This window comes from Cynoglossus semilaevis, chromosome 2 (assembly GCF_000523025.1).
Source record: "Cynoglossus semilaevis isolate Cse_v1.0 chromosome 2, Cse_v1.0, whole genome shotgun sequence".
Lineage (NCBI taxonomy): Eukaryota > Metazoa > Chordata > Actinopteri > Pleuronectiformes > Cynoglossidae > Cynoglossus > Cynoglossus semilaevis.
The window spans coordinates 17,911,806-17,924,241 of NC_024308.1; the positions used below are offsets into that span (position 1 = coordinate 17,911,806).

General features: G+C 44.5%; 1 protein-coding gene across 9 annotated transcripts in view; it reads left to right on the forward strand.

The window, feature by feature from the left end:
- Positions 1-380: 380 nt before the first annotated feature.
- The window catches only part of LOC103399996 (methyl-CpG-binding domain protein 3-like), an 844,757-nt gene continuing 832,701 nt past the window's right edge, over positions 381-12,436 (forward strand). For 2 of the 9 annotated variants that reach the window (XM_025052445.1, XM_025052449.1), the window contains exons 1-6: positions 381-938; positions 5,657-5,816; positions 6,574-6,711; positions 6,813-6,903; positions 8,925-9,102; positions 9,228-9,410. In XM_025052445.1, coding sequence (XP_024908213.1) covers positions 769-938; positions 5,657-5,816; positions 6,574-6,711; positions 6,813-6,903; positions 8,925-9,102; positions 9,228-9,375 — 885 coding nt within the window. In that variant the 5' untranslated portion in view covers positions 381-768 and the 3' untranslated portion in view covers positions 9,376-9,410. The other 7 variants (XM_025052466.1, XM_008338669.3, XM_025052474.1 and 4 more) reach the window with 7 other exon arrangements.

Genomic DNA, 12,436 nt, shown 5'->3' on the forward strand with positions numbered 1-12,436 from the left:
GATGTCACGGTGAGAGAGTGATACCTTATCAGTGCCTGAACTTGTATTTTCATCTATTACAGTTTTATTTTGTGAACCATATCATTTCATTAATCATTGAGATAAAAGAGGTACTTGTTCATTCCCCCACCCTCCCTTCTTCAATGCTTTTGTTCAGTTTTCAGGAAAAAGTAAAAATGGTATAAAGAGATTTTTTCAGTGTATCTAGTAAAATAAATAAATGTTACATAGATCTTTGTTCAGTTTTATTTCTTGTTTCAAATGGTTCGTCGCATCACGTGGTCCAAACATTTGTAGTCTTCTCTATTTAGCTAAACTGACAACACTGTTCTAATTGTCTCCTGATAACACACGCAAAGATGTTCCTGTACGAGTGTCGATGCAGATATAGGCAGAAAGCGAAGCGTATTTCATCGATTGAGTTGTCTGCATCAGTACGGGCCCGCGACTGTCGGTGTAATGTGTGTGTAGTTTTTTTTATTATTCTTATATATTTTTTTCCGATTCCCGGTCGATTGTTTATATGGATGGAGCTATACGAGGAGTGATATGAGTATTCACATACGTCAGGAGTCTACAGGCGTCGGTGCGTTTACTCCTTATGTGACAGCGATATGCAAATAGGACATTGATTTTGACAGCGTCGTTAGCGAACTCGTCCAACATCACGTGTATGTAGTTGCTTTTTGAAAGGTGTCGGCGATAGGAGTGAATAAGGTGTTCGCCGCGAAGGCCACCGGGCTTTTTAAGCACTACCCCGTGATCGCGATGGCATTAGAAATCCCCGAATGTACGCGTAACGCGCAATTGTTATATTTGACAGGCGAGTTAAAAGACAGCCCCGGGTCCTTCGATGGATTAATAGCGGTTGTCGCACGCAGGTTAGTGTGTGCAGCGCCGCAGCTCGGAGAATATCAGGATGATCCAACAAATGTTAGGTAAAGTAATTGTTGCCGAGTACGTCGGTATTGTAAGGACGTGTTAAGTCACACGGATAACACCCCGGTGAAAGCACTCTGTCAATTCCTGAGGACAAATACTCGTGAATGTGGTGTTATTAAAGACCGTGGATATGGATATAAAGGTGTATTGAGTCAAGAACACATACTTCTGTCTTTAAGATTACACCAACGGCACTAATAAAAACCGCTCGGTTGAGCGTTGGCTGCAGGTTTCCCCCCAAAATAGAAATGAGAAATAATTGTGTTGGACCCAGCGAATTAGGGTTGATTTATGTTAAATGGCTCTGCACCATGTACCCTGCCCGTGTGTATATTGTTTCTTTTTCTTCTTCCGTGGAAAGGTACATAAGAAGAACACAATAGTTGGCAGTAACATAACCGAAAGGATTCCAATTGCTGTTGAAACCCAGAGTGAACCGTCAATGCACTAGCAAAGAAAAATACTTTTTCTATCAAGTGAGAAATAACTTGCATCATTGTATGTGCTTTTGTGTGCGTGTGTCACAATTGTGTAAATCACAAATGAGCAAAAATGTGAGATTTTTTGGAGGTTTGTTGGACCCACAGATTAAATGCGGGGCTGTAGTAACTGGGCCTGTCCTGTGTGTTATATGGAACAACACAAAGATGTTATTGTAACAGAAATTACAGCTTTGTTGGGAGAAAAACGAATGTAAGTGTTTAATATCTGCCGACTTTGTGTTGTTTTCCGTTTAGGGTACCGTACACGGTTGCCCGGGGGAAGGTGGGTTGACTGTGTGCTGTACAGTAATGGAAAGGTCAAGCGAGTCAACGTGAGTGCGTCACTCAAAAGGATAATAATAATAATAAATTTTAGTTTTGGCCACACGAACGTCATGGAGTTGCTTGGGCTCTGTAAACAACGTTTTGTATTCCTTTCCGGGCTTGTCGTGTAACTAAAATTGTATTTTTTTCTCTTATTCGTGTAATGTTCGATGCATGTTTTCAGTCACTTGAAGATTTCGCCGATGTCGTGAGTAAGATGCATTTGATTTTATAACGGGGAAGGTCATGACCTAAGAAGAAAGTATTAATTTGTACGTGATTAAAAAAAAAATTATATCGAATGGAAGAATCCATTACCTAAATACCCCCTAACGCCTGCTGGGTAAAATATTGCTTAAGGTTGCAGTACCCAGTACTAGGTAGACGTTGAAGTGATTCATCAGGTATCGTCTGACATAAAGCTCATTTTAATGTGCAAAATTTGCGTGGTTCACGTCTTTCATTTCTCCCATCGAAGGGGGAGGGGACTGAAAGAGGAGAGGGGAGAAGGGATTTAACATAGCGAGAGAGGGTAAGAGAGGGATAAGCAGATTTTTCCTCCGAGATGGATAAAAACGAGTAAGTATGGGACATTAAATGTTAATACGTTAACAGATAGAGCATTCGATTTGAGGTTTTATCCGCGACGTCCGAATGAAGGACGTTTGTCATCGATTCTATGCGCTCGGTGGTCGCACATTTGAAAACGGCAGCGCAGCATTTTGTAGCGGTGATGTCGGTTTGTTCCTCAGCATCACCGTGGCACGATTACATATCTGCCATAACGTTTGCAGCCGGCGGTGTGCTTAGCCTTACGTCGACAGATGCCGTGTTTGCACGGTTTTTACGCATTGCAACCAGACGCGATGTTCTGCGGCGTTCTTAATCACAGTCTCGCAGAAATTAAAAAATGCACGTTGTCTTTTTTCATCTAATCGACGTGCACTATTTACATCGTTCATTCATAAACGCCGGCGTTCCGTGTCTGCGGGATGACAACCGCAGGCATCGTCGCGGTGTACGGGCTGAGCTCACGTCACAATAAACTTTGGCATTGTACTGCGAGGAGCAAAGAGAGAAATATGTTTGTTATTTGTCCTAGAAACGTCGTTTGAAATGTATCGGGCACGAATTGCGGTCACGTCGAACGTATCGTGTTTCTCTGCTGTCGGTGGTGTTCTTGAAGCAGAATTCTAATTGAGGTATGCGATAGGCCAACATGGCTGTGGACCTCTTTCCTAGCATGAAGCCAAACCGAAGCGGGTAAGAAACACTTCCGGTGAATTTCTTTAAACAATTATTGTGGAGGGGTTATTAGCTAGGGAATAACCACCAACATGTTTACTTGAGGCGTATAGATTTACATAAGGCTTACGTTGAAATACAGAAAAAGGTGCAACTTACCTTTAAGATATGGTGCCGTTACTCTCTATGTGTTCAAAAAGCCACTCAATTTTAAATCTTGTTCTATTGCGGCGGTATGTAATTATAACGTGGTAAATACACATACGCTGATGTTTTGGGTTTTTTTAGCTTTTCCTTTTGCGCACATGAAAAACATTACTTTCGGTAATCTTTATTCGTTATCCTTTTTTTTCAACTTTATGATGTGTTTGACTGACTTTAAACCAAAAATATTACGACTTCACAATCTGTAAATGTATCAATTTTGCCGTGTAACGCCACAGACTCGGGATCCAAATGTTCGAGGCCATTTCAGTACCTTTCTGATATTTGTAGATTTGTAGATATTTGTAGATAGATGTAGCTGTTTTTGGTATTTATACCAAAATGTCTAAGTTGTTTAGGTCGAGTCTAGATGGCTCACCCCTGCCTAGAATACACGTTTGTGAGAATGCTGGCCTGTTCAAGCAAGTCCTAGTTGTGAAAGATTGCTACAGGCAGTGTAAAATAGTTACAGTTGCAAGCGATTCAAAAACTCCAACAGGTCATCACCATAAGTCGAGACGCTAGAACGACGCCAGTAGGTGAACGGATAACAGACGTAACTCTAAGGATTGTATAGCCTACAAATAAGATAGGTTGTTGAAAGCGTAAAAAACTAAAACACGTTAGGACTGGTCAGTTAGGCACGTGGAACGCTTAGAATTGTATCATTATGTCTTTGGCAAGCGTTAAGCTGATTCGATCAGGTTTCAGGGCTCAAATAAAATGTTAGGAAACGTGACGTTTTTCACCGACGGCGAATGAAAGAGTGCGTCGGCGTGGACGCGGCTGTACTACAACAAGACAATAACAACAGTGTGTTGTGAAAGCAGAACGCAATCCAAATCTATACCGTAACAGAAATATCTGAAAAAAGAAGACAATTAGACAAAAGGAGGGTCCGTAGGAGATCGTAGTAAAGCGGCCCAGTCGTAACAGTTCCGATGTAGTTCTGACATGGGAGTTTGTCGTAGGTGGGAAAAAAGGATTTAGTTTTTCATCAAATCCTTTGATGTGTTTTGGCTAGATTTAGATGTAAGTTACGTATAAGCGTCCATCAGCCTTTTCTGCCTTTTATCCTTTTATTTTGAAGTCGCCGTTGGGTTCGTTTCCGGCTGCTGTCCCGCGGTTTGTAAAGAACTACTTGTTTCCTTCGCGGATGTAGCCCTCGCCACACGGTCAGAGCGGGCGAGCAGTGATCCGGTGGTAGTTCGCGGCGGAGCGATCTTCGGGACGACAAAGAGCTGTGATGTTGGAGCGGCCGCGAGGTCTCGTTACACAGGACGCGTGTTTGAACGTGCTCGAGACAAAAGCTTGAGGAACCGGAGGCCCTTCGACTTAGAAACACGTCCACGCGTTGCTGAAAGAAACGGGCGACGCTTTCCGTTGTAACTTTTCGTTGGCGAGTAGCGCGGGAAATGGAGAAGAAAAGGTGGGATTGCGCCGCTCTCCCCAAGGGCTGGAAAATGGAAGAAGTGACCAGAAAGTCGGGTTTGTCCGCTGGAAAAAGCGATGTCTATTATTTTAGGTACTGCACCCACACGTCCTTCTTAAACTTCATTGTACTCTCGCGCAGCGAGTTGGCAAACGGGGCCGTACGGGAGAGTAAGACGAGGAGGTGTGCGGGGAGGGCTGGACCGCATAAAGTTTGGGATGTTTCAAGAGGGTAGGCGAGAAGGCCGACTGCCAGGCCAGCTCGGCCGTACCGAGGAGCGAGCGGGCTAACGGCAGCAGCAGATGAGGCCGCGATGAATGAACGTCGGTGTCTTTAATCCTACTGTATGTGCGAAGTGAATGAACATCGCCGGATGTGTTTTCATTTATAGCAGAGGAGAAGAGCAAGATGAGGATCAGAGGCAAGAGAGGGGGGAGGCGGGCCGGTTGTATAGTTTGTGGTAGGCTGACTGTACTACTCTCCTGGTGTTGACTGTGGTGTGTGATGTCAGATACATGTGCATGAGTAAAGAGCACGAACCCGCAGTGTCGTTGGCCATCGCTCAGGTGGGACGCAGCACCGTGGAGCTGCGATGTTTCCATGTACAAACATTTGAAGTGGTGGTGATGTGTCGTTTACATTTGACTCCGTTTCTCAGGATGTTGTTGTTTTGTTAGGAATGCACACAGTAACGGTACTGCTTATGTTTATATCAACTTAAGATGTCCGGCACTTGGCAGTTAACCGGGCGAAAGATGCATTACACCGACTGTCCATTTCGCACGACGACGACGTGCTTTCAGTGTCATTCCTCATGTGAATGTCGTCCGCCTCTGTTTGCCGTGGACGTGTTGCATGTTGTGCTCCTGTCTTTTGTGTATGGTGTTCGTGTTTTTGACGTCCGATCTGTCAGTTTTGTTTGTTTCTGTTCACGTGGCTGTAAGTTTTCAGTGTGGCGGCGTGTGTGAAGAACGCGGTATCACCGCTGTGGTTTTCCTCACGTGCTCTCGTTGCTTCCCTCCGCCAGTCCGTCTGGGAAGAAGTTTCGGAGCAAGCCGCAGCTGGCCCGCTACCTGGGTAACCAGATGGACCTGAGCTCCTTCGACTTCCGTACGGGGAAAATGCTGATGAGCAAGCTGAACAAGAACCGCCAGAGACTGCGGTACGATAACAACAACCAGAACAAGGTGAGCGTAAGTGGACCGTGGCGATGACTTGTAAATGACCCTCAGTGAAGGTAGAAGTTGACAAGTGTGAATGTTGTCATGTGCAGAACTAAGATCAAGTCTAATGTGTATGTAATATGTACTTGACTGTGTCTGATGCTTTATTTAATACGTCCTTATTCAGAGTTAGGTTTGAGCAGCCCTTCCTGTGTTTTTGCAAAGGTCACAAAATGTCATTTCACGTGCGTCTTTGTCTAAATGTCCTGTACGGAAGAGAAAAGAGGCTCATTTTTGTCCTCCGAGCGTATGACTTCTGGACACCGGTGGCAGCAGGTGGAGGGCAGAGTTTCTGGGAGGCTGAGCTATTTAAGGCATCGTCACGGCCCTCGACCCACACTTGGTGTAAACGGCCCATGGGTCCGTGGGAACCCTTTTAGGGACTATAACAGCCTAGACGGATAGTTTGAGAGAAGCGTGAGTGGAACGTTGAGAGAATCCCCGGCCAGCGTCCTGCAGTCTGGATGCACGTGTCGTGCTTCAGATCCTTACGCAGGTATGATGCAGTGGTCGCTGAGCGGATTCTGGTGTTTCCCGAACATCTGAAAACCCACGTTTGTGTGACGTGTTCAGTGTTAGAGAAGTAGTTTGTGTTGTTTTGTGCCAAAACTCTAAAAACAACACAATGGAAATGGTGCAGCTTTTGTAGTAAAAAGTAGGTTTATGTCATTGCAGTGTGAGCTGTTCTAACCAGGGTGCTGTTATGTGTGTTGTTTATTAGGGCAAACCGGACCTGAACACATCCCTGCCGGTCAGACAAACGGCCTCCATCTTCAAGCAGCCTGTGACGAAGGTCACCAATCATCCCAGCAACAAAGTGAAGACGGATCCTCAGAAAGCCGTAGACCAGCCCAGACAGGTAAACGGCCGCGGCGTGCTTCGATAGCTTCACGTGATGTAGAACAACAGACCCGAAGGGCGCATTACCTGACGCTGTCAATCTTGTTGGTTCGGTTGCAGCTCTTTTGGGAGAAAAAGCTCAGCGGTCTCAGTGCTTATGACATTGCGGAGGAACTGATGAAAACAATGGAGCTGCCTAAAGGCCTGCAAGGTGATCCTCCAGCTACACGAACTCTCCTCGTACATACACAACCGTACGCTATGGAAGAAATATGTACAGACTGTCGTTATAGAAAATAAATAAATAGAAAGAAGAAAGTGTTTGTTCTTCAAAAACAAGGACATATATATATATGTATATATATATATATATATACACACATATATATGTATATATACATATATATGTGTGTATATATATATATATATATACACACATATATATGTATATATACATATATATGTGTGTATATATATATATATATATACACACATATATATATATACATATATATATATATATATACATACATACATACATATACATATACACACACATATATACAAGAACCAGGGCTTTCGTGCAGCGACGCCGGAGGCCAGACACAAACTACTGAAGTGGAAGTAGTTATAGAGGAGATGTGGAAAGAATTCCACCGAAGGTGATTTATCAATGTGAAAAGTATTGCGTTTGACAGTAAATGTTTTACAGTTGAGGAAAGTAGCAGGTGAACCGGTTGTGTGCAAGAGCAGCCTTTTCTTTGTGCTACAGGAACAGTTTTGTCCTGTTGGTTGCCGGAGCCACAAAGTGAGGGCCTAAAAGAAATTGTAGTGGTGTGGTCCCTTAGTTGGCACAACCCTAAAATCAAAAATTAAATGTATATATAGAAGTGCACGTGTTTTCCTGTACTGTTACTTACGATACGTGTACTAGAGCTGTTCAAAAAAACAACGTTTTATAAATGTTAAAGGCAATTGCTGCGATTTCCATTCTCCAAGCTGCGGAAAGCCGATACCCAATACAATAGCAGTTTAGACAGTTGTAGTTGTCTTTGAAGTAGAGATGTGTAGGTTTTAGGGTGTTTTGGAGGTACCAGGTCAAAATGTATGCTATAGAAAGTCCTAAAACTGTATCGTTTCAACAAAGATTAAGTGCAGTAATGGACGAAAGGCATTTTATTGAATTAATATGCATTATCAATAATGGGACACTCGTGGAAAGGAAGGTCGGGCACAGATTAAACGAGCCTCCATTTTGGCCAATCAGGGCCAGCACGAGTCAGATTGTGTGGGATTTAGAGATATGTGTTAGCATTAGCAAAAGGTTATGTTACACAGTAAAAAAGTGGAAACAGCCGTTGATGTTTTTCTGTGTATTTTCAGTCATAACATATGGGTGGGAGAGTTCTCTGTAGTGGCAAAGTCTTTACTGCTGAGGAAGAGGGTGAAAAACAAAGACAAGATGCCACACAGTGTACGAGGTCCTCCTGTGAAGCATATGCAGTTGGAGGTCCTTCTCCTGGGGTTGCAGTGGGTCAGAGCTCGCAAACGATCGGCAAGCTTTCCGATATTTCACGCGCACGAAGAACGAGACACCGAATCGAGACAGTCGGTGGAATATGGCAAGGATAAAGACTGCGTGTAGACGGAGAGCAACGCTGCATTTGTTAAGCCTTCACGAGAGATGCGGAAAGCTGATCAGAAAGAAAGGAAGACGTAGTAAACCTGTTTATGCAGTGTTCCAATGCTATTAAATATGTTTTCTTTCAAACCTCAGTTTCACACTGTATTCAGATGAATTGGCAAACATGTCTGAGGTGCAATGACAGCTCAGAAATTCCCTGTTTGCTTCAAAGACAACTGTAATGGTCTAGATTGCAAACCGTAAAGGAAATGTTAGCAGCTTTGATGCGGTACCACTCGTAAGGCAATGTGGTTAATTCAAGTGAAGTTATAAGACAAAAGACAACACCTCCATCCGAAATCCGCGGCGTGTTCTACATCAAAGTCGTACGGCTCACGAGGCAGGCGTTCCCATGGTCAGAAATTAGGAATTGTTCTATCTGGATATTCCGCAGTTCGAAGAAGGGGATTGGGAGGTCTAATGTATTTGTATGTGTGCTGTTTTTGTTTTGTGGTTATATAAGTATAATTTTCATAGCAACAGTCTTTGGCTGTTGTTCCGTGTCAGTTTTATTGAAATTGTCCTCTGGTCGACTCGTGTTTTTGCAGGCGTGGGTCCGGGCTGCACAGATAAAACCCTTTTGTCGGCCATAGCCAGTGCTCTTCACACTAGCGTGGCCCCCATCACCGGCCAGCTGTCTGCAGCCGTGGAGAAGAACCCCGGCGTGTGGCTCAACACGGCGCAGCCTCTGTGCAAGGCTTTTATAGTGACCGACGAAGACATCAGGTGGGTGAGCGGGCAGTCTATGAGAAAAATGTCAGAATGTTTTGTTTAAGTTGAGCTGAGACGCTGGCCGTTAGCGGCGAGGGTAGCCGCCGACTGTAACGGCTTCCTGTCATGTCGATGCATAGGAAACAGGAGGAGCTGGTGTACAGTGTGAGGAAAAGGCTGGAGGAGGCGCTGATGGCTGACATGCTGGCTCACGTGGAGGAGGCTGCCAACGAAGGGGAGACGCCGAAGGAGGAGGGCAACGGGAGTGAAGACATGGAGAGCGTATAGCACAGGTGGGTGAGGGCAGCAGGAAGGATGAGATGGTATGATGTGAGGAAGTACGGGTGTGTTCAAAGTAATAGCAGTGTGTAGTGAAACATGTTTTACATCAAAACGTGAAGGACAAAGTATAAGTAATTTGATGTGTTTACAGAAAATGAAGGAAAAAAGTGAGATTGGGCTGGGAAAAAAAAAGAGCTGTGTGTGCATGTTTGATAACAAAGTCAATAAACTGAAAAAACCATTAAGATGTAGCATTCCTGTGAGTGACATAAGTAATATGTAAGTTGCGTAGCGGATGTTTTGGAGAAATGCTTCACATCTGTGCTGCATGGAGTCAACCAACCTGTGGCACCTAAAAATAGGTGATCCACGATCCCTGGTACGCGATAAATAGGTCCGACACCGTAGTAAGAGAAAGAGGCCCATATCGTGATGCTTGCACCACCGTGCTCAACGGTCATCAGAGCGTACTGTGGCCTGAATTCAGCGGTAGGGGTCTTCCGACAAACTATGGGCGGCCCTTAGACCCAAAAAGAACAATGTTACTTCCGTCAGTCGACAAAGTGTTTCTCCATTTCTCTGTAGGCCAGTCGATAATGGTTTTTGGCGTTTTATCCTCTTCAGTGCATGTGGGATTTTGTGGGGGCTACTTGCCGATACATTAGCTTCACACAAGCGTGTCGCTATCGTCACAGTAGTCAGAGGTAACTTCAGACCATCTCTGATCTCCCCAGAGGTGATCATTGGCCGAGTCCTTGCAATAACGGTTGTTACGTGATGCGTGGCGCCGCCAGTCACGTTGTGCGGCAAAATATGTGAATATGTAGACGTACAATATGTAAAGTAAGTAGCCGGAGGTTGGTCGGACGAAATTGTTGTCGGATGGAGAACACCCATACGAAGTCAGCAGAGCTGACATAGGAAGTTGGCCAGACAATGTATATCATACAGCGTGTTAATGTAAAGAGCACAGTGGCATGTACAGATGTGTTTTGTCATGTATGCAAAATGCATTGTGATATATTGTAATAGTGACACCGAACATATGAATGAAGTTAAAGTATAATGTAATTAACCGAAACAAAGTGTTCAGAAGAGGCTGTAATGCCTTGTGCTTGGATCAGGGTTGAAATTGTCACAGTAAGTAAGTAAAAGCCACAGTATCCTTATGTGTGAGGAAATATCGGCTGTCGGCTTCCCTCGGAGACAGATCGCTTTGTCAACGTACGTAATGTTGTGACCTGCATTCCCAGATTGGTTGGTAGAAGCTTACACAACACAGGTATTGAGCAGTATCGGTGTTCTTTGATGTATGCAATATCTGTCTATATGATGGTTTGCCACACAAGATAGGGAAGTACGGGGTTTAGCGCGACATCATGGGAAAACTGTCAGTTCTGGCTGTCGTTCGATCTGTTAGAACGGTTCTGTTCCATGTCTCTCGGGTGTGGCGTTCCATGTCTCTCGGGTGTGGCGTTCCATTTCAAGGCGTTGAGATTCATTGACTTGTGTATGTTTTGCCCTCTCCAAGCAAATGTTTAATTAAAGCACGCTGTTGTTCTGAACAACGTCTTGCACGATTTGTCGTCCTCAGGTTTTCAGAGAGAATCGCATGTACGACACGTGCTGGCTTCATCCTGAAGTAAGGGCCACCGGAGTGACATCAGTGATCGTACTTCACAATGCTATTATGTTGATCACGCTCCTTGTACTTAATCATTCGTATCATGAATGTTGGGTGTGTTGGTTTATCCGACTGTATTGCAGCTACTGGTAAAGTATTATCTGTGTAGTAATACGAGTTATATGGAAAGCACCGATCGATGCGGTGAGTCAATTTGGACTGCTGTTGTTTTGAACACAACTGTGTATGAAAAGGTGTGAGTAATGGTTTTGTCCTGTGTTTTTGTCTTTTCCTTTAGGTTTTTGCACATGTCAGAGCATTTTGTACGTACGCCGTCGCACGGACTTTGAACAGTTTTCCATTAAAAGCCAGAAGAGCTGACCACCCGAGTCCCTGTTTTTGTAAATTTGAGCTGAAGACGTTGATCCTCCCTTCGTCCGCCGTTCCATAAGTTACCGTTTGGACGAGACGTACCGACGGCCACTGGTCGGGGGGAGGAATGTGTTTGTACGCCAATGTAGTAAGAATGAAATGGAGGAAACATGCGAGTATGGAGCGAAACAAACAATGTATGATGAATGAAGTTTGGTTGTGGAAAAGGTGAGTTGTTTATGGGGTAAAATAAAGAAAAGGAAGGATGGGGCGCAGGATTAGACGAGGAACCGTGCTGACGTCCAGAGAGTCGGCCGTAGTCAGTGATGCACATTCATCGAGAGTGTCTTTGATGTACAGTTTGAATAGATGAACTTTTGTTATCGAGCGAGGTGTGCAGTACCGACCGAAGAGGGGACATGTCATTTCCAAGGGCTGTTGCGGTGGTGTCCAAAGGACCGACGTAAGCACGACAGAGGGAGAGAAATGACGTGACGCTCCTGTCGTCTGACTGCTCTTACCCGACGGCGTAGCGGCTGGGCGAGCAGTGGGCCGAGGAACGTTCAGTTTGCACGCTTCCTCCTGGAGACAACATGGTGCAAAATGACATGGTGTAATTTGTAAAGGCTTTCTGTTGTTGTATCAATAAATATGAATGACTTGACTCTGTATCACTGTTTGTTGGATGAGTTTTTATTGGCTGTGTAGAAGTCAACATGAGCGGACCGATTGGTGAAATGAATGTGATTGTATTACTTATTAAAAAGAGTGGGAATATAACTAACCAACTGCCTCGGTTGAGTTTGTTTGTTTGTGTTGTAGGATGACAGTAGTATTTGTGGAATGGTGAAGGTTCTCATGATTTCAGGGTAGTTGTCTGAGGAATGTGTGCGAATGCAGTGGAGAAGCAGTTTGGTGAATGGAGGTTTGTTGTCAGGGGTGTAGACAAACATGCGTCACTGTTAGCCAAATGTGGTGTTTATGTAGAAGGGGGGGGGGGGGAGAGTCCGGATTTAAGTGCATGTTAGGACTCCATCTGTTTTAGGTAGGTGTTATTTCAAGAAGAAGTGG